A 23,178-nucleotide genomic window follows, 5' to 3' on the forward strand; every position below is an offset into this window, starting at 1 on the left:
AACTCTGTATTGTCTGTATTCTGCTTGTGATATGTTGTAAAATGTTGTATGTCTGTTAATGTTTCCCTCCTTTTATCCTTAAAATAAAATAAATAAATAAATAAAGAAAATAAACAGTTTTTCAGAGGACACAAGAAATTGAGAGGGACAGGCCGGGAGGTTCAACACTGAAGAAATGGAATTCCAGATGGAAACAACAGAAACAACTTTAAGAGAGGAAATGTTTGGGAAAATTTCCCAGAAACAAAGCACATGAGAGAAACTGACAGTGTCCATGGAGAGCCTAGCAGAACTGATGGGTGCTAACCACAGTAGAATTCAGGAAGTTGAGGACTCTCAGGACAGAGAGAGGATGCTGCACAGAAGGGCTTCTCGCAGGGGACAGAGAAGGACTATGTCACCCAGAAAGGATCAAGAATGAAAGGGCTCTGCAGCGTTTAACACTAATCAGGCTAGAAAATGACGGCGTCATCCCTGTGAAATTCAGCCGAAAATGGTTTCCAACTAACATTTTATATTCAGTGAAAGTAACAAAGACATTTTCAGACGTATCACTGGAAATCTAGACCTTGCACGTGAGATCTCAAGAAGGTCTCACATAGAGCAAGTGAGGGAGCAAATTAAGAAAGAGAGAGACACAGGCAACTAGAGGCAGGGAAACAATTCAGGAGTAGGGGTAACGCAGAAGGGAGATCACAGGGCAGCAGGTGTGACTTGGGCTGTCCATGGTGGGCAAGAAGGTCCCGGGAGGGAGTTCAGTGAGAACACAGTTGTGAGGTATCAATGGCGTGGACGTTTGAGAAGAGATTCTCACAACTGACTGAGAATTTGAGGCTGAGTGAGCAATGGGCACATAATAACCTAACAAGCTGAGCTCACTACCATGCTGACACATGTGAGAAGAGTGAGGGGGTGAATGGCAAATGTTTCTGCTTGTTGGTGATGGAGCGCTGGTGTAGTGCACATAGGGGGAAAAACCATCCACAGTGTGAAGCTCACAATTTGAGATTGTCTTAAAAACCCAAGAAGATGTAATACATGGATGTAATTTTAATTTGGAAGAAGATATCAAAAGAGTTGGAAAGAGCTGTGGCTAGGGAGAGGGAAATGCAAGGGATGAGCAGGGGGATTTCAAAAAAAAGATATAAAATTACACACACACACACACACACACACAGAGCAGAATAGCCATCGGGTATATCAGCAGTCCCACAACATTTCTGGAGCCAGGGACCAGCTATATGGAAGACAATTTTTCCATGGTTGATGGGGGTGGCTTTGGGATTAGATTCTCATAAGTAGCCCGCAATTTGAATCCCTCTCATGTGCAGGTCACAGTAGGGCTCACCCCCTCATGACAATCCAGTGGCACTGCTGATCTTACAGGAGGCAGAGCTTGGGTGGCAATGGAAGGGTAGGGAGCAGCTATAAATACAGAAAGGCTTCCACCTCTTGCCTGCTGCTCTCCCTTGGCTGTGCAGCCAGTTCCTAACAGGCCATGGACTGATACCCTGCTGTGGCCAGGGGGTCAGCCACCCCTGGTTTATGCATGTATGTGTGCATGGTAAAACAGTCTGAAAGGACACATTCCACCCCATAGGAGCAGTTATCTCTGGGCAAGGGACTCAGCCTGTGACGCTCTGAAAGCAGATGGTGAAGCAGATTATTCAGGGGTGAATCTGGGAACAGAAGCAAGGGCATAGCAAAGCAGGGTGGGTAGAAAAGCCAGCAAAGGGGGTGGTGTGCAGCAGGTCCTCGCTGTGGACACCTAGGCTCAGTTCTGTTAAAGCACTCAAACCAGGTGGCATGCACTTCTAAACAGTCCCCTGTGAGGGATGAGAGGTAGGTGTATTTATTCCCAAGCTTTTGTCCCCTGTTGTTTCAGAACTACCTCTTGGAGCTCATGCTCCCCAGCCTCATGGACCACAGGGCCTGGGCCTATCAGGGCTTCAGACAAGTGGAAGGAGAAGAGTGGAGAGACCAGGAGGGGTGCACCAGACCTGTCCACTGTGGCCATAGGCAAGGTCACAGGTCAAGCAACAGCACACAGCATCTGTCATCTCTGGAATGGATCTGGGGCAGGTGGTGCTTTTATTGTAAAGAGGTACATTTGCTTAGGATGAGCCAAGAAGAGGCAGGGAACATGGTCCCTTGCTCTTGGCACCCAACATTCTGAGGACTTTTTGATTCATAGCAAACTTACTTGTTTTCCAAAGGATGAACATACACTTTTAGGAATTTTAAATGCAAGTTTTTGTACAACTTTAAGCAGTAAGAACTTGGATGGGTGTCAATCACATGCTAATCCACATGCAAATTCATTATCAAAGTGACTCCAAAGCATTCAGAGAAGATGAAAGGAAGCTGTAGGCTTCCAATTTGCCCACTGTCTTAGTATCTGCTCTCAACCAGTAGCAGAGACAGCGTGGATGGCTGCTGGTGCCGAGGTCCCTGGGGGACTGGGCTCCTCACTTCTAGAAACTTGTTTTATTTTTACAACATGAATGGACTAGTATTTTATCCTATTGCTTAGTCTATTTGTATAATTATATGCAATATTTAGTTATATCTACAACATCTCCATATAATCTATAGCATATATATAGATATATTAACTATGATCAATGTAAATATACCTTTACAACTATAATATAAACATCCCTGTAATTAAACCTAAATAATATCTACAGATAATTAAATTTATATATTTATATAATCATATCTTATTAGATTGTTTTCTTTCACAATATATATTTGTATGTCTTTTCTTTTAATAATATTCACAGGTAGTAACTATATTTAAAACAAGTCAATTACGGGGCTCTAAATGACAATTTGGTCACCCAGCAGGGCCAAGAGGGAACCAAGACCCTTACTGGTGGGCCATCCATCATCTACACCGAACATGGTATGTGCACTGGGGAAAAATAGAAACCACCAGGTCCTGCAGAAATGAGCCTCAATGGCAGGATAAAAGAATACAACCGGAAATTAGCTGGAAGCATGACACTATCATAGATGTGACTCCAGAAGGGCCATGGATCCTGGAAAAATTTTAATAGTTCAGGCGTGCCTGGAAGGTAGTCAGTATTTTGCTACCATTGGTCACTGCATCTCAAGTGCAGCTATTCTTTCCCTCCTTTTTGGTTGCATTTCCATCTCAGGCTTCTCCTGGGGCCCCTGAGCTAATTAAGAGCTTCAGCTTAAAAGACCTTTCCTTTTTCCCCCCGTGGTGCCACAGCACGGTGTGCGGTGTGAGGGGGCAGCAGCAGAAGGAAATATTGAAAGGCTATGTAATTAAGCTGAATAAACAATAAGTTCAACAGTAAACTGAAGCTCACATCTGTCTTGGAACAAGGCGGGTGGCCACCTTCAGGTGCAGCAACAGGGAAGCGGCCTGTGCAGGACACTCCTTTGTCTCCACCGAAGGAGAGAGCCACTTTTGCTTCAGAAGCGAGGTGGTATTTAATAAAATAAAACAAATAGCAATGCCCTGCCTTACATAGGAGGTGAGCAGGAACAACCTTCCAGCTGTTCAACACTGCAATGTTCAGGCTTCATTTCACTTTGCTTTTAAAATTAATCAGGGAAATGAAAAACATTCTACACTGAACTTCATAAAGAAAGCAGACTCAGCTCTTAGGCTGCCATCTTGAGCTTTTATGTGACTTTCACTGATGCCCTTTACATAACTAGGAAAGAGCTGGAGAATCCCCGCTATGTATTCGCCAAGTCCCAAACGCCTTGTAAATAAGCAAGGGAGCTGGAAAGATGACAGATGTTGCCAATTTGACACTAGGGCTGCTCATGAGGTGGGGAGGTAATAGGGACTGATAGCAGAATATCAAATGCCCAACACATGGAGAAATTATCCTGCAACTCTATCCGTGGTGAATGGAAATGGCTTCTGTGACAGTTAAGGAAGCCACAGTGTGCCCACTTACTTTGTCAAACGTTATTCTGGGTGTTTCCATAATGCTGTTTCTGAATCATCTGACATTAACATTTGAAGGACGGCCTCAGTAAAGCAGATCACCCTGACCAGTGTGAGTGGTCCTCATCCAGCCAGGTGAAGGCCTGGCCAAGACGAAAAGGCTGGCCCTCTCCACAGAAGGAGTGACTTTCTGTGTCTGACTGCCTTGAGGTACAACACAGTCTTTCCCTGTCTTTGAACTTGAACTGAAACACTGCTTTTTTTGGGTCTTGCAGCTGTTGGCTTTGGGTGGAACTTCCTCTATTACCTTTCCTGGTCCTCGGGCTTGTAGCTTGGGACTGGGACTACACCATTGGCTCTTGGGGATTTAACTGCAGATCTTGGGTCTTGTTAGCCTCTATAATTCCCCCTCAATTGATTCTGTTTTTCAGAACCCTAAGAGCTCACAAACCACAGTTAGTGAAGAGGTAAAATGCACGACTTCAACACTGCAGGTCAAAGGGAGAAATATAAATTCATCAGTATCTTTAATATCAGATCTCACTACCCTATTAAGATTAATGTTCAGGGTCTTAGGCTTCTACACCAATTTTATCATTGCCCCCAGATCTCATTCAACTGAGTGATAAGCCAGCTCTCATGCAAAGACTCTTCTCATCGCTCCCCCCCCACTCTCCAATTTCACTTTCCCCCCCACAGGAAACCTCACCCCTCCACTCCTTGTTTACAACGTTCCTCATGGCCTCTGGTTCAGGTCCGAAGTCAGGAGATGGCTTGTGGGATCTGGTCCTTCCACTCCCATCTACCTGTTGGGAGCCACAGAAGCTGGAAGGTAATTACAGGTGCAGGAAGAAGCCAGCCTGAGAACATGGGAGCTCCGAGAGGACCGGAGCTCCTCAAAGTGTGTAAACAAGCCGTTGTAGCTTGTTAACTGATTGCTGGACAGCGAGGCAAAAATTAACCAACCTCATGATATAAATAAAAGCTCTACTGTTCTTGGGCAGTTTCCCTTCTCCACTGAGAAAGAGCACCTTCACCTGATCCCAGCTTTTGTCTCTTGTCTATTTTTAACTCATTCTTGCCGCCGTTCCTGCTTGGGGTACAGCAAGAACCCAAAGGATCCCTACATCTACCCTTACCCATCAGTTCAGATTCCTGGGTCTCATTCTAGTTGCATGGAATCAGAATGTACTGGAATGGAGCCCAGCAATCTGTACTTTTCAAAAGCTGCTGAAAATAATTTCTGACATTGGACAGACAGTTTTGGGAACCACTGCTTTGGGAATCAGATGAAAAATACAGTTGAGATAGTCTTTATTATAAGACTTTACTAAAACTTTGACTCCATGAAAGACCTGGTATGGAGAATGAGAATACAAGCTACAAACTGGAAGAAAATATTCGCAAAAGACACATCTGATGAAGGACATCATGTTTTAGTCTCAGGACATCATGTTTTACTCTCAGGAAAAATGACTGACACTGCCAAGTTCACCCACTTACCCACCCATCCATCACAACACCTTATCTTTTTTAGCAAAGCAATAAGGGAACAATGAAAAATTAAGAGAAAGGATAGAACTTAAAGGGGAATGCAGAGGAACAAATGAAAGATTATGAATTCATGGTGATCGTATGAGTTTTAAATGTTTACCCTTTTTTTATAAATAAATACCCTTTATTTATTTATTTATTTATTTATTTATTTATTTATTTGAGTAGCTTTAGGTCCACAGAAAAACTGAAGTGAATTTGCAGAGACTTTCCATATATCTATATGCTTTCTCCCCTCATTATGAAAATCCCATAGCAGAGTGGTACATTTGTTGTATTTGTTAAAATCAATGAAGCTACCCTGACACATCCTTGTCATTCAAAGTCCATAACTTACATAAGAGTTTATTCTTGGTGTTGTACTTCATAGAGTTTTGAAATACACATGGAGAGCTGTGTCAACTATTATAGTATCACAGAGTAGTTTTCATTGCCCTAAAATTCTTCTGTGCTCCATTTATACATTCCCCCTCTTTCTCTGGCAATCAGTGATTTACTTCTTGTCTTCACAGACTGCCATATAGTTGGAATCATGCAGTATGCAAAATTTTCAAAGTGACTTCTTTCACGTAGTAATATGCACTTAAACCTCTGCCATGATTTATGGCTTAACAGTTTACTTCTTTTTAGTGCTGAATATTTCATTATTTGGATGTATCTTTTAAAAAAATTTGTTCACCTACTAAGGATAGCTTGGTAACTTTCACATTTTGGCCATTACAAATAAACTAAACATAAATATTCATGTGGGGGTTTTTGAGTGAACGTAAGTTTTCGGCATCTCTGGGAAAATACTCAGGAACAAGACTACTGGGTTATACGGTAAGAGCACCTTACATTTTGTAAGAAACTGGTAAATCGTTTCAAAGCGCCTGTCTTTATTTTTTCTTTCCACTAGCAATGAATGAAAGTCTCCATAACTTAGCAGCTTTTGTTGTTAGTTTTCTTCATTTTGACTATTCTACTAGGTTTACTGTGCTAACTCAATTTGCAATTTCCTAATGACATGATGTTAAGTATCTTTTCAAAGTTTATTTGCCATCTGTGTATCTCCTTTAGTAACGCATTGGTTCAAGTCTTTGCCCATTTTTTCATCAGGTCGTTTGTATTCTCACTGTTGAATTTTAAAAGTTCTTCATGTATTTTCCAGGTAACAGTGCTTCATCAGATGTGTCTTTTGCAAATATTTTCTTCCAGTTTGTAGTTTGTATTCTCATTCTCCATACCAGGTCTTTCATGGAGTCAAAGTTTTAGTAAAGTCTTTTAATAAAGACTATCTCAACTGTATTTTTTAAATGGATCATTTGGTGTTGTATATAACATATCATAGGCATACACAAAGTCATTTAGACTTTCCTCTAGTTATCTTCTTGGAGTTTCATAGTTCTGCATCTAGTTTTAGGGCTTTTATCCATTTTGAGCTAATTTGTGAAAAGTATAAGGTCTGTTCCTAGATTCTTTCTGTCTCTGGAATGTGGATATGTTATGTACGTTTAAGCATCATTTGTTAAAGAGTATCTGTTACCTTGTTCCTCCAACAAAGATAGTTGATTACATTTATATGGCCTCTCTAGTCCATTCCATTGATCTCTATTGTCTGGTCTTTCACCAAAATACACTATCTTGATTAAGGTACATTTGTAGTAAAAGTTGAGGTTGAGTAATGATAGTCTTCTGACTTTGTCCTTCTCCTTCAATATTATGTTGGCTAGCTTGGCTTTTTTGTTTCTGCATCTAAACTTTAAAATCAGTTTATTGACATTTATAAAAATAACTTCTTGGGATTTTGATGGGGATTCCACTGTTTGATCAAACACAAATAATGTTGAGCCTTCCTGTTCATGAACATGGAATGCCTGTTTATTTAGTTATTCTTTCATTTCTTTCATGAGTTTGTAGTTTTCCTTGCATACAGCAGGTACGTATTTTATTAAATTTAAGCATTTAACTTTGAAAAATATTAATGAAAATGGTCTGATGCTATTAATTTCAGATTCTATTTTTGGTGCTGTTGGAATATAGAAAAGCTATTGACTTTAGCATATTAACCTTGTATTCTGCAACCTTGAGATAATGACATCAGTTTCAGGAGGATATTTTGATCAATTCACATTTGCTCTATAAACAATCAGATGACCTATGAACAAACACAGTTTAAGACTCCCATCTAATTATTATACTTTTAATTTCTTTTAAAGCCTTACTGCATTAACTAGAACTTTCAAGATTTACTTTTAAAATTATACACTCTCACTATAGGACAACTGCAATGTTGCAATGTGGCTTAAAAAACAGTAATAATTTTTTTTCTTTTCTTCCTTTTTCTTTTTTTTTGGTACTGGGAATCAAACTCAGGGCCTCACACTTACTAGGCAGGCACTGGGCCCACTGAGCTACATCCCCAGCCTGGGCAAGACTTTTTTTTTGTGGTACTGGGAATTGAACTCATGACTTTGTGCTTGCCAGGCAGGCACTGTGCCACTGAGCTGTATCCCCAGCCCAGTAATAATCTGAATGTTTTCTATGTACCCAACAACTATCCAAGTGTTTATATGAATTACTTCATTAACCACCACAACTCAATGAGGTGGACACCATTACCATTCACATTTTATAATGAGGAAACTCCTTCGCACAGATGTTAAGTAACTTGTCTAAGATCACTGTAAGCAGCTGAGCAAGGATTCACAACTAGAACTGACAGATTCTGCAGTGGATGCCTTTAACCTTCATCTTGTAGCAACTGAAGCTATATTATGGGCTATGTTTTCTATCGGTACTTTTACACACCACTTTTATTTCCTCTCTCAGAAATCTTGAAAGTTAGCTGTTTTATCACTTTATTGCACTGAGGGCCACTAAGCTCAGAGTGGTTCAGGAATGCACCCAGTGATGTACTGCAATGCCGCAAAACTAGCATGCAAACCTGTCAGTCCGTGCTCTTATTCTGCCAATTGCTATTTTTCATACAAAAAACACTGGTTGAGGGCCTACTAAGGGCTTCATATTATCAAGGCACGAAGAAGTAGGTGTCAATAGGGCAGCTAGAATCCCTATTCTCATGAACTGACCTTCTAGTAAAACATAAAGTATTTTAAAAACAAAATTAGCCAATCAAAACTACAGACCCCTCCAATAACCACTGAATGTTGTGGCCAATAAACCTTGGGGAACCAGGTGTGGAGTGAGGAGACCAGAGCTGCTTCGCTTGACTGGCAGGAAAGGCTTCTCTGAGACGACACCTGAGCTGAGAAAGCTCGTCCAAGCTCTGAGCTGCACTGGCTGCCTGGATCACAATCAGTCAAGAGATGAAGATCCTGACTGCTTAGAGTTTCGATGGGAAGCCCAAGGGCAGAGAACAATTTTCAGCTTACACGGTAATGAGTCTTAAGTCCCTGAGGTGCCAACCATCACCCCAGTACAGAATGCCACTTGGCAAGGGAGGAAAGAACCATGGCAGAACACCACTTTCTGACAGCAGTGTGCTGGGTCCTCTTCTTGCTCCTGGAGGTCTCCACCTGGGTCTGGAAGTTCTTATTTTCCTTAGAAACATCTCCTTAATTTTCCTTTCCATTTAAACCAATGACAGCTCATGGGAATTTAAGTGGGATTTTCCCTGCAGGTGGAGACTGTCACTCATTGACAAGATCATAAAGTCCCACCGTGTACTGATAGGATTTTTATTGAACAGAATGGTATCTTGGCATTAGTGAGGCCCTGGATTATAGTATTGCCATCTCCTCCGTCTCTGGAAAGCAACAACATGAATTAGCCCCCAAACTCCAGCTCTGCCACACTTAACCCTCTTCAAAAACTCTCCAGTACTGATGGACTAATAACAGCAGCTAAAGTGAATAAGCAGATGATGGCTGGGGTGAGGGGCAGCACTTCAGTGAGTGAGAAAATGACTCTTTCTGTGGGGGCAATTCTTTAATCTTCCATGTTGATAATGGTTCTATGATTATAAACTTTGCAAGAGCAGTAGGTAATAAATTGAAAGAATGTTAAATTAAGCATACGATTGCTAAGAATCTTGCTGATAGCAAAATGAATGAGAAAACTCAGAAAGCCTGAGGATTGTTACCTCCTGAAATTTCACTTTGAAATTGAAAAGGCTCACCCTACAAAATGTCTAAACCAAATTATTCTACTGTTGGAAAATCAAGGTTTGAGAAAATGGAACTGAAGGGGAATGAGAAACTGTTAGGAAAAACTAAACCGTGTGAGTTGCCGTCACTATAATCCAGAAAAGCAACCCCGGGCAGTGGAGAAGGGGTGAAAATATGTCAATACTGACAGTGATACTAATACCTGCATTTGCCAGATAAGGCATTTCAACTACTAAGACTTTATTGTGAAAACAACTCTTCATTTAGGTCAGTATTCCCATTAGAAACTCTGAGCATCCAATTACTGTGAGAGAACGAATAGCAAAGCAGCCAGGAGCTGGCCTGACACTTACAGCTAAGTCCCAGCATGCTGCTGTGGACCGTGAGCCCAGAGAACACCAACACCAGGCAAGGCTGCCCAGTGACTGAGATAGAGCAAGACTCACAGAACACAAAAATGACTATACATCCATTCCACAAGCACGTCTGATCACAGGCAGAAACGAGGGCACCATAAAACCACGAATGTGCATAAACATCCCTCTATCCAGGCTAGTAAGGGTGACTGCTACTTTTCCGTGAATGTTTTAAATCATCCCATGCTCTTCTTCCTTTCTAGGTAAGAAAAATTAATATACCTAATCACAGAATGTCACCCAGCATCTAACCCACAGCAAAGGCTTAATTCCTTGCACTCTCCAGAACCACCTAATAAAAAACTCAAATTTCATAGCAATTTATTTTCTTTTTTTTTTTTTTGGTTTTTCTCCGGTACCGGGAACCGAACTCATGACCTTGCGCTTGCCAGGCAGGCGCTTTTGCCGCTGAGCTAAATCCCCAGCCCCACAATTTATTTTCAACATCTTCTTACTGAGACTTTCTCCATGGTATGTGTTCCTTTGCTGTAGTATATCAAAATAAATCAGTCTTTCTTTTCTCCCTTTCCTCCCCTCCCTCTCTCTTTTCTTTTCTCTTTTCAAAACTGGTATATTCCTGTAAGTCTTGAACTGAAAATCTTTGACAGTTATCTATTTTCTTTACATGCAGAAGACCAGCGTATACACCAGGTCATCTGGAGGCTCCACAGTAGGTTGTCTTGCAGTCAGTGACCTAGTAGTAACCAGCTATCAATAAAAGCCATGCTAATATGGAGGAATTGGGCCCTTTTCATAATGCTCCTAGGCCACTGATCTTTTTCACATGGATAAAATCCTTCAACAGGCATTTCTACCTTGCAGGTTACAATTTATGAGCTGAAAGAAGGATGGTATTATAGTAGGAGATTTATATTTCTAATATTATGAGTGAGAAAACTCACATAATTTTAGCGTCTTTGCTCTCAGATTTGGATTTTGCAGGTGGTACAGTGAAGTGACACCCTCATTGTCACTCTTCATGTGCTGGGTGGTGGTACTCTCTGCCCTTCCCTGGCTCTTACAGCAGGTCTGAACTGCACCACAAGGCTCCAGCACTGCCACTGTCATCATCGTTGTCTTCACTCTGCCCCCCCAAAGTTCAGCACAGTAATCTTCACGATCATCACCGTGGCAATTAGCACCTGAGAGGTTTACTGTGTGCCAGATTCTGTGTTATGTTCATGGTCTCATCCAATCCTCAGGACAATTCTAGGAAAATGGTACCATTATTACCCCCATTACAAAGGTAAGAAAAGTGGAACAGTGACATTAAACACCGCCAAAGGAACAGAACGAGGACTAAAGTCCAGGATTACATGCTCCAAGGCACACACTCAGCTACCACATTATTTGAACATGTTTTATTAGTGTTCTAGCTAACGAGATGAAAATGGAGGAAGGGAGAGGTGGCTTTGAGCTGGTGCCCACTCCGGTACTTTGAAGCCATCTTCCCACATTTCTCAGGTTCTTACTTTCGAAGGTAGGTGTATTATTCTGGAAAGGTTTATAGTTTTAGTGGATTTCATGTTTTCCTTAATTACAGTTATTCTATGAAATGACGGACGACTAGGATGATTAGCAAGAAATGTTTTCAAGTAGATAATAAATGTTCTCTGAAATTAGTCACCCAAAACGCACCTTTCATCATCAGTGAACAAAAACAAAACAAAACAAAACAAAAAATCTCATCAATTTGAGGCTAATTTGGGCAGATTTTTTGATAATTCAGTGAAGGCGAAGCACATGGGAAGCCTGTGGAAGATTAAGAATCTAATCAGATTTAAATTTTGCTGCCTCAAGTCATTTGAGCGCGACAGGGAAGGTTTGAGACATATAAGCAAGGAAGCGACAGGAGTCTTAAAGTAGAGGTGAGGTTTCACGGCACTTTCACACAGCACTGCTCCAAGGCAGATCTGCACCTCACACACTTTCACAGAATTAACAGAATACTTTTACATCTGTTGAATCTCTGTACAATAATGAAGGTATGTGCTTATATTTTATATGTCCTTTTTATTCCACTCTTTTTATAATTGTTGTTCATTGTATAAAAGTACTGATAAATGACAGAATAAAAATAACTGATTCTTCACTACTAATAGCACCAGCTGTCCACCAGGAAGTGGTGAAACAGGCTAGTTTAAAATCATGTGCTTCCACTGCGGATATTTTGGGTCTACTCTTAATAAAAATTATATACCACACTATATTTATTAAAGCTCACTTTGATATCCACTTGTACATAATATTTACATATCATGTATACATGTATATATGTATATACATTTTGTGTAATAGACACAATATTTAATGCCATGATTTCTTTAAAGATATTCTGAATTTATATTCTTTAGTAACTCACATGAGATAAGACATTTTTATACTTTCATGAATATAGCATATTCTCAGTGTAAATCTGCATGGGAACAATGGGCCACTTCATATCTTTTAGTTTTTTTTTTTTTTTTTTTTTTCTGGTACCGGGAATCAAACTCACGACCTTGCGCTTGCCAGACAGGCGCTGTGCCACTGAGCTAAACCCCCAGCCCCCCACTTCATATCTTTAAAGAACAGAAAGGTAAACAATTAAGATCTGAAAAATTTTCTTATCCATAAAGTAAACATTTAAAGCTCAATAACTACAGCAGACATCTTTCCTTTAACAAAATAATGTAAGATTATGATCCAAGCCCATCCTTACTGCTGTGATTACTCGGGGAGAGGAAAAGGGCCACTGTGTTGCTACCCAGAGCACCCTCAGTTCCAGATCACTTCCTGGTGGACAGCAGGTGCTCAATACTTGCCACACTAGTGATATGGCAATGCAGAATAAATAATTAGGCACTGGATCATAGTTTACATTGTGTGACAACCTTGAAAGATGATGTTTCTCCAAAAGAAGTGATGTTTCTTTACAGGAAGACTCATTTCACATTGAGAGTAGGCTGACCAAGAGAAGGGGTTTGTTCTGGATAACACTTGCATGGGAGGTGAGGTTCTGCCTCCTACTACTTAGGGGACCTTTATCCTCTAGTTTGGATACAATACGTCCTCCAAGACTCAGGGTGTGAGGGTGGAGCTTTTGGGAAGTGAATGGATCATGAGGCCTGTAAGCTCATCCACTGATGAGTTCATAAGGTAATAGGATTATTAGGAGGTTGGCCCTAACTGGATGAAGCAGGTCATTAAGGACTTTTGAGGGCTTCCTTGATGGCTCTCTTCCCTCTCTGTTTTAGGATGCCATGAGGTGAGCAGCTTTGCTCTACCACATCCTTCTGCCTTGACATTTTGTGTCACTTCAGACCACACAATGGATTCAACTGACCATGAACTGAAACCTCTGTAACTGTAAGCCAAACCAATCTTTCCACTTTTAAGGTGATTTCCCAGGTATTCTGTCACATTGACAAAAACTGGACTACCACAAAAAAACACCATTTCCTCATCAGTAAAAAGACATACTGATACAATTTATCTCACAAGCTGGTTGTGAAGTGTAAAAGCCATGACAACATCTCTCCCTCATACTCAGCACTTAGTAAATCTCAAGTGTGAGGAATCAGGTATTAGGGAGAAGCGTATGAAATCCCTGATATTCCATCCTTTCTCCACTACAACCATGGCAGTTTCCTAGGCTCAGCCCAATGCTGTATAATTTTAAGTACACTTCAAAAGAATCTCTTTGTTCAAAATAATGCATCAGGCAGAGACTGAGGGGATTCTCTTCCTGTTAACTCCACTGCTTTATCTGCCCACATATCTCTTGGGCTATTGTCAGGACTAAGAGAAGCAATGTCTGGAGCCTGGGTAGCAGGTCACACATGGGGAGTACTGTTAGCAGGAACTTCCCACAACTGAAGGCAGAGCCTGCCTTCCACATAAGGGCTTCAGGGATCTGGCTCCCCCTGGGCAGCAAGGCAGCAACAGGGCAATCCACCCAAGTTAGAAATATTCAAGATTCTATGAAAGACCACTTAGTTACAATATCTACTAATAGGCCAAATTCTGCAAAAACTGGCTCTATCAATAAACAAATATTGGCCAGATAACACCGTGTGGGTGGAGTTGATACAAGTTTACCAATGAGTTAATGCTGAAGGCCCAATTTATATTCCTCCACTTACCATCCACACATTCTTATTCTCACCTTTTACAGTATACCTGTTGAGTGCTCCAATTCCTAGCCCCCACACCATAATCACCACCACCAGCGGTACAATTAACATTCCCCCCTCCATGGTAAGAAAATTAACCTCTAAAGCATCTTCTGACAGAATTTCTATTCTTACCCATTGCCTTACAAAATAATTATTTTAGGGGCTGGGGATTTAGCTCAGCGGCAAAAGCGCCTGCCTGGCAAGCACAAAGTCGTGAGTTCGGTTCCCGGTACCGGAGAAAAACCAAAAATAATTATTTTAACAAATTTAACTTTTATAACTTGGAAAGTGCTGAAATACTGTCTTTATTCTTAATGTGTAATATTTTATACTTTTTGTTGATAAACTCAAACACAAGGTCCAAATCTTGGAAATATTTCAATAGCAATAAAGATCAAAACACACTGAAATTGTTGCCTAAATACTGATTTATATAGCTCTGTTTGGCTGAGCAGGTTTATAAATTAGTTCTAGGTTTTAAAATGTGTCAGATGATTTTCTTTAAGCAAAGATCCTCTATGTTAGCTACTATACTGCATCCTACTTGAAATCATCTCCTATATGTGCCTATGTATTTATATCTCCAGACACAACTTCATTTACAAGGGATTTAAATGCATGCTCTCAAAAGGAAAGAAATGTCTCACTTTTCTTTGCATTCTATATAACACCTAGCATTGTCTCCAGCATGTGTTAGGGATTAAATAAACGTTTGTTGAGTTAAATCATGTAAGAAGCTCAAGGAAACTAGCTTTTTAGTTTCCACATGAAAATACACTACAATATAGTCAAGCAGTGACTTCTAATGTTAGAAGATCAAAGGAAGAGTCACAATAGTCACAGGAAATTAATGCAAGAATATCAGATTAATTTTCCATTAAAGTGAAGGTGAACTACCCTTGCTTACTGAGGAGAAGATAATGTTCTAAGATTTAACACTCAACATTAGGTGAAATGCATTTATCTTCAAATATAAGTGCCTACTTCCCTGAGGTGTGGAATGCATTCTGTAAAGGCTAATGGCACATTATAGGCAATCCAAGGAATCCTAGTATATAGGCAGTGCTGTAGTTTGGCTGAGTCTTTCCAAAGGCTAAAGGTTTGCTCTCCTGCTCAGTGCTACTGGAGATGAGGGAACCTTTAAGAAACTGAGCCTCCTAGGAGGAAGTTAGATCACTGAGGTATGCCCTTGAAAGGGACACTGGGACCCCAGCCTATCCCTGCCTCTCTTTGCTTCCTGCTTGTCATGAAGTGAGCACTTTCCTCCACCATGTGTTCCCACCATGATGTGCTGCCTTGCCATAAATGCAAAAGTGTTAGGGCCAATAAAGCAAGGCTGAAATGTCCAAAACTAGGCTGCAATAAGCTGTTCCTTTTTAAAGCTGATTATCCAAGTATTTTGTTACAATAATGGAAAGCTAACAAGGCAGAGATATTAACATAAAATTCTGCTCACTAACACTTGATAACTTAGTAAGGCTAAGTGATGAAGGAACAGAAGTGGACTCCTCCTGAAAGTACCAACAATGCAGGACTGCCTTACATTTTTGCCCTGATTCTGGTGGTTGAAAGAGTCACCCAGTGCTGAGCTCACAAACAAGCTATACACAAGACATCCAATCTTCTGTGGCACAGGGGCCACTGTGTGAGTTTATTCAGAGCAATGAAAAACTAGGAATGACAATTGTTTCCTGTTAGTAAAGAAAACAAGTTCAAAAATTACCATTCTCCACCTACCCATGAAAGACAAGACTATATAACTGAGACAATTAACAGTTAGGTTAATAAAATCATTAGTTCTAGAATTATTTTTAAAAAGTTTTATGTGGTACACTCAAAACTATGAGAAAACTCGATCATGCAGGTTTATCGACATTAATTTTACTTGAGGAAAAATTCTTCAGCTAGGTTTTAGGGTCATGTCATCCATCACAGGATGAACTTTAAGCTACTGCAATAACCTTTGCAAAGCTCAGTCTTACTAGTTCCAGGACCTTCAAGTGTGTGACTTCATAGTCTAATTCAAATGCCTTAAGCCTCATGCTGAAACCCGTCCACTTCCTTAGAGTAGTTGTATATCGAGGGTCTCACAACTCTAAAGTGCTCCTCATGGACAGCAACATCCCAGTCTTCAACTTCTCCATGTTCTCCACTTCTCTCCTTCTGCTCTTAGGGAACCTCCAGTCTCTAGGCAACTCCCTAATCCTTGCCTCACTGGCAGTAAATGAACCCCATGGGCAGGTGTTTTCAACTGGCCATTGTGAGGAGTGAGAATAATGCTTAATTTTCATGTAGCAATTTACAATTGAGTTTTTGTTTTTATTTTTTTTATTTTTTTTTTTTTTTGTACCAGGAATTGAACTCAGGACCTTGTGCTTGCCAGTCAGGCACTTATGCCACTAAGCTATATCCCCAGCCCACAATTTACAATTGAGAAAGGCTCTTTGACATCTTTTCTTATTTGGCTTCAATTTTAACAGGTCTTATGATGATTCCTCCTAAAGCAGCAAAGGGAGCTTTGAGAAGCTGCTGTACAGCTGTGGACACTAAACTGTAGTGAGCTATTTGTACTTTATCCTTCTCTGACTTAATGGCTCACAATGGAAAGGGAGTGACCAACAGCTGAGGGAGACCTGTGACCATGCCCTGTGATTCCACAGATCTCAGTGAACACAGCTGGTCCACACCTTGGCACAAAGACTTGGATTCCAACCAAATAAGCAACTCTATCTATCCTAAAAAGAAACACAAACCAAATAAAGCAGTCAACAATGCATACTGCCAGGAAGGCAATCAGAAAAACAACAGTTTGGTTAAACTGAGTTTCATGTGTAGCTGGCTTGGCAGATTTAAAACGTAATAAATCCAAAGCCTAACCATGACTAAAATATGTATATGCCTTTTTACTTCCAACTATCTTGAAAAAGTAACAATGATGCAATACTGTAAATCTGCAGTTAACTAATTCCAAGGGTTTTTTTTGCATCAAGTTTGTACCCTCATTCTATATTACTTGCCATCTGTCTGTGGCGAATATTTAGTTCTCACATCTTGCTTCCTAACCCTCAGAACAAATGATCTCAAAAATTAGAAAAATGTCCCACTAGACCAGAAGGGGATAAGCACTTGTATTTCCAATATCACTGCTTTATAATCTTCTGCTGCCATCTCCTGTGTTAATAAAGCAGCACCTTTACATCATGAGCAGAAACAATGGTACCTAACAGGAATAATTCTTTCCAGTCAGTCGGATGGCAAATTCTTTCTACACAGAGAAAAACAAAAGCTGAATTCTGTTACCTCTAAGTGACTTCGCCTCTCAGCAATCACACGTTCATCTTTGTTTCCAAATAATTTCTTTGGAGGGAATTCAAGGGCAGCAAGCTGAAACACACATTTTAGAGGATTCATTAGTATTACACCTATGATCTTTGGATTATTACTATTTGCAATCTCTATCATGGGATGAAAAGAAAAAGAGGCTGAAAATTTTTTTTTCTTTCTTTTTTTTTTTTTTGAGACAGGGTCTTGCTATGCAGTTCAGGCTGGCCTTGAGCTCACTTTGTAGCCCAGGCTGGTCTCAAACTCGGAATGATTCTCCTGCCTCAGCCTTCCAAGTGCTTTAAAGTGAGGCTGAAAATTTAAAGATGGTGATCCTGCCTTGCTCAGTAACTCACTCACTGTGACCCTAAACAGATCATGTAGTAAAGGTTCAAAGTCCTCAGTAGGCAAATGATAAGACAGCGGGTGGGGATGCTCAGGAAGGATGGACCCGATGGGTCAAGGTGATGGAGACCACTATGCAGCAGCTCTGAGCAGGCCTTAACTAACTGGCTTTCCATGTTTACTTGTGAGTCACTGGTCCCTACTGAGGCCTATAATGGTGGGTGAAGCCATGAGGCCTCAAAGGACAAGACAAGGGCACAGCTAAGGACACCTGGCTCCAACCTCTATTAACTAGATAAAGACTTTAGCTGCAGCCATCTCACACCTGGGTGGAAACCTTCCTGAAGATAACATCATTCTCCTAAATTAACGTAATGTCTTAAGTAGAGAACCCCTAGAGGGGACTTCCATGGTCCTTGGATGCTCCTGCAATTCAAGGCAGAGTCCTGCCCTCCTTCATTATTCCCCACCTTGTTCTGATAACTAAGCAAATACGGGCTGCCCAGAGAAGATCTTTGTCTTAGCCCAGAGAATCCTGAATTCTGTTAGAGCATTCTGAACCTCCCAGAGCCCAAAATTCAAACCACCTGACTTTTATTTAAGCCTTCTCTGTCCATTCCTTTGGGAGATTAGGGGCCTGATCAGTCTGTAGTAAATGGGGGATAATATTAACGTGGTATCAAGGGTATTTTATTAAAATACAAGTTTGTTCTTCTAGTCCCTTTATTTACTGTAATTCAATCACTGCTGTGTAGAAAGGAGAATTTGAAAACCCAGCCTACATGTTAGCCTAACATTTTGTAAAGATAATTTGCAGAAAACAGCTGAGGGCCTGTAAACATTCCACTGCCTTTTCTCTGTGACTATTGCCACTGAAGACTGCCTGTGTGAAAAATGGGCTTCCAATGAAAACTTTTTATTTCCTAGAAAGTGATGGTGCTGAACTAGTTTTCGCTGATCTTGAAATTTCAGTCATTTTCCTTATGCTTTTTTTTTCTTAAGCTATAAAAATCATAATCATAAGTTTTATTACAGATTCCTGGGCTAGAAAGGACTCTGCTCTGGTGAGACCCTGCCCGACCAGGGCTGCTCTGGCTGAGTGAATGCTAAGCAATAGGAACTGGTGCTGTAGAAGGAGTACACTATGGCCTCCCTTTCTCAAATTGTCAGAGCTAGACAAGTGGAAGCCAATAAGCATTATTAAGGAAAAACAAACATTTCTCTCACAATGTATAGGTCATACCATGCCATGAAATTCCTATTTTATACTATGCTAATCACTAAGTTGATTTAAATTTATATTGCTATGGCAAGGGTCAAAACCTAAAGACTAGCACCTATGACTGAGGTGACTGAGAGATCTGGTTGCCCCAGAGCCTAACCAGCACTTGGAATTGTGGACTTTTCCATCCTAGCAATATCAGACTTTAAAAACAGTATTAAGATACACCAGACATCCTGAAAAGTGTACGGATAGTGAGAGAACAACCTGAGGAACACTCAAACTCTCAACACATTGTGTAGCCTGCATCCAGGTGAAGAAATAGAACCCTGCCAGCTCCCCCGGAACCTCAGCTGCTTCCTCACTTACTCCCACCAACGTGAATGCTGATGTCACCTGACGGGCTTCTGCCAGCAGAGTTCAGTTCCTCCTGTTTTTGAACTTCACACGAATGGCCCAGTGCAGTACAGAGTGCTTCGGCTCTACCTCCTTTTGATCAACATTCCATCTGCGAGATCTGCCTATGCTGCTGCATTTAGCAATAATTCATTCATCTTTAATTCTGTACAGTATGTCATTACCTGAACCTTTACAACTGTCTGGCTCTTTCTTTTGTTACTGAGCTCTTTCTTCATTTCCAGTGTTTGGCTGTCAGGAACAGTGTGTCTGTGAACACATCCATACAGGTCTTCAGATGGGCATTTGCATACAATTCTGTTGGTCCTACTTTTATGAGTACAAATGCTGAGTCCTATGGCAGGCATAAGTTCAGCTATGTTCAAAACTACTGAATAGACTTTCCAAAGTGGTTTTACCAGCTGAATGGAAGTGACTGAGAGATCTGGTTGCCCCAGAGCCTAACCAGCACTTGGAATTGTGGACTTTTCCATCCTAGCAATCCTAGCAGATATGTCGTCATTTGTATCGTAGTCATATTTGTATTTCTCTGATGATTAATGACAGTGAATGTCTTTCCACAGACTCACTGACCGTCTGGTTGGTTTTAGGAAGTGTCCACACAACTCTTCTGACCATCTTTTCACCATCTACAAGGTGCTAGTGAGGGCATTATTGTCTTATTTCAAAGTTGACTGTCAGTCCGACAGATACTTGCTCCTTTCACACTCCAGAGTTCTTCCTAACAAAGCAGAGAAACCTTGCAGTGCGTGTAGTTAGCACTCAAGGATGGTTTTTTCCTTATTTTCTCACCACTGTTCCTATTCTGGGGCTGACATTCAAATTTAAAGTGAGTTCAAGGTAAAGTGAAAGACCATGGGCATCGAGAGATGTTCGGTTTGAATCTTGGCTTGACCACTAGCTAAGAAGCTGTGTTTCTCCGAATCCCTGCAAACACAGACACACAGGCGCAATACTGAACAGGTTTCCAGGGAGATGCAGTAAAGTATGGAGAACCACACAATCACAACAGTGTTAGAGCTAAGAGAGCTACTAAGAAAGCATGAGGCCTGCAGGCCTTCTCTCCACCACAGGGCTGGTGATGTGGCTCCAAAGAGCAAAGTGTCTTCCGGAAGTTGGTCCTGCTGGCCCAAGGACTTTCTCCCATGTTCTCAGCTTTTCCTGACCTTGGTTTCATCAGATACAAAATGCTCCCCTGATGCAATGATGCTGGAAGCTGGCAAGCATGCTTTTCCAGGGGGTGGTTTTGTCATTTTCTCATGTAGTTGATGAGGGGACTGGTTCCTGTCAGGGGAGATTTACAGCCACATTCCCATGCTGAGTCAGAAAAAATGCACTAAGAGAACTTCCAGTGGCGGCACTGGGTAAGGAGCAAGCATTCAAATTTCCTTGCATGGTACTCACAAGGGTAGAGATGAACATTTTGTGCTACTGATTCCAGTCTAGGAAATAACTACACGTAAATTGTGGGCAACATTGTTGTTCAGCTTTTGGGGAGAAAAGATTAAATGACTTTCAGGTATATCTAATCATAAGACAGTGACTTGCAACAATTTAAGTGCAGAGTCCAGCAATAAGTAAGTTAGGTGCAAAATCATGGGGTGGCAAAGTCAAGGCCGTAGGTTTTTGGTGACAATGCTGTAATGGATGTCTGCATTGTATGGAAGAAGCCACTGTGAACCCTCTGGAGATCTCAGATAGAGATGGAAGAAAGAAATTCATCTTTAAGTCCTAAGTGCACTAAACCAGACACATCAATCATAGCTCCTAGGCAGTAATCAACAATCTTAAGAGCTATCAGTGGAACCCCACTGAGGACCTGTATCCTAATAATGGAACAGGAGAAAGGGGCTGGTGATAGTAGTTATGAGAGGCAGGAAGGGAAGGGTTTGAGGGAAGCTCCCAAAGACTACCCAGAGACACACAAGTTAGTTCACTCCTTTTACCTCATTTCTCTCTAATTAAAAGACGAGAATAAGGCTGGATATCCTCACACATAATTATAGGGAAGAGGGAAAAGAACAGGGACAGAAGTTCCAATGTGATTCACAGTAGAAATATAGCTGCTAGGCCCATGTCCTCATAATGGACCGGGACATGAACAAACTAAAGTAGAAAGTCAAAGATACAATGTAAAGTACACAGAAAAAAAGATGCCTCCATTACAATAATTACATTTCATCAGAAACAGCTTTCTGATTGCAGGCCCGGAGAATTCCTTCCCTCTGACAGAGTGAAAACTACCTACATCTCTTCCCTTTAGAGTATTTTAACAGTACTGTTTAGGTCTTGCTATCTATTAGCTCAGGATGAATGTGATGAAACTGCCAGTTTTGCAACTTGGATATGAGCAATTTCATCTAGTTAAACCCTGTATAAATTTGAACACTTAAGTTACTCCCGGGGTCATTTAAATTTCCATCAGCTGTATTATCTGCCAGGTAAAAGTATTCTCATTTGATAGCTGATGGGCTCTATCTAAACCAATCCATTTCAGAAGAATAGTTTTTTTCTTAAAACACTCAAAGAAAAAAAAAAATCCAAAACCTAGAGGTATCATACATTAAAAAGGATATAACATCAAAACAGCTGAGGAGATGGGATAGCAAAGATTGAAAACCATATGGGGGAATATAGTTTCCTCCTTTACCTATGGTTTTACTTTCTGTAGTTTGAGTTACCCTCAATCTGAAAACAATAAATGGGAAATTCCAGAAATAAACAATTTGTAAGTTTTAAACTGCATGCCCTTCCAAGGAGTGTAATGAAATCTCAAATGATCTCACTCTGTCCTGCACAGGCTGGGAGTCATCCCTTTGTCTAGCATATCCATGCTGTATATGCTATCTACTTGTTAGATACTTAGTAGCCATCCTGACTGTTATCAAATCAATAGCTGCTGGACTGCAGTACCCATATTCAAGTGACCCTTATTTTATTAATAATGTCCTTCAAAATATAAAAGTGGTGATACTCGCTGTCTTGGTTACCTTTTTCTCGTTGCTGGGACAAAATACCTGGTGCCCAAAATTAAGGAAGGAAAAGTCTATTTTGCTTACAGTTCGTGGAGGTTTCAGTCCGTACTTGGCAGGTTAGAAGGTAGAGTGGCACATGGCAGAGGGCTACAGCTCATGGCGACAGAACACAGCAAAGCAACAAGCACACACAGGGAGGAAATGGCTAGAAGCACCCTCTTCCTCTCCCTTACATATGCAAACGATCCACCCCAGGGCGGGTGTAGCTCTCACACCCATAATCAATCAAACTCTAAAAGCCTGCCCCATGGCTGCATGAAGCTTTGGGGGGACACACAGACAAAAACCATAACATTCCACCCCTGGCCCCCCAAAGACTCAGGCCCATCCCTTTATACAAACAGCATTTAGTCCATCTGCAAGAGTTGCCAAAGTCCTGACAGTTTCAGCATTGCTGAAGAATCCAAGTCCCAAGTCTCCTCCAAAATGTAAGGCAAACTCTTAGCTGTTAGCCCCTGTCCAAATGAAAAGTTAAACACTTCCAACATTCAATGGCACAAAATAAGCAGCACCATTCCAAAAAGTACAAAAGGGGATACAGAGCATTGGGACCAAAGCAAGGCCAAAATCCAGCAGAGCTAACGTTACATCCTGTAATTCCATAACCAGCATCTGAAGCAATCTGTGGCACATTGTGAGCTCCAAAGGGCTTGCATGAGTCCACCCCT

At 41.0% G+C, this 23,178-nt stretch overlaps 1 protein-coding gene across 3 annotated transcripts in view; it reads right to left on the reverse strand.

Annotated features, from left to right (window-relative positions):
- The window catches only part of Kif16b (kinesin family member 16B), a 290,964-nt gene that overhangs the window by 26,714 nt on the left and 241,072 nt on the right, over positions 1–23,178 (reverse strand). For 2 of the 3 annotated variants that reach the window (XM_013512331.1, XM_013512330.1), the window contains 2 exons: positions 17,471–17,554; positions 4,644–4,740 (listed from right to left, as the gene is read on the reverse strand). In XM_013512331.1, the coding sequence (XP_013367785.1) occupies positions 4,644–4,740; positions 17,471–17,554 (181 nt within the window). The remainder of the gene's footprint in view (positions 1–4,643; positions 4,741–17,470; positions 17,555–23,178) is intronic. The other variant, XM_005380898.2, reaches the window with a different exon arrangement.

Source organism: Chinchilla lanigera, unplaced genomic scaffold (genome assembly GCF_000276665.1).
Source record: "Chinchilla lanigera isolate Chin_1 unplaced genomic scaffold, ChiLan1.0 scaffold00014, whole genome shotgun sequence".
In the NCBI taxonomy this organism is placed as follows: domain Eukaryota; kingdom Metazoa; phylum Chordata; class Mammalia; order Rodentia; family Chinchillidae; genus Chinchilla; species Chinchilla lanigera.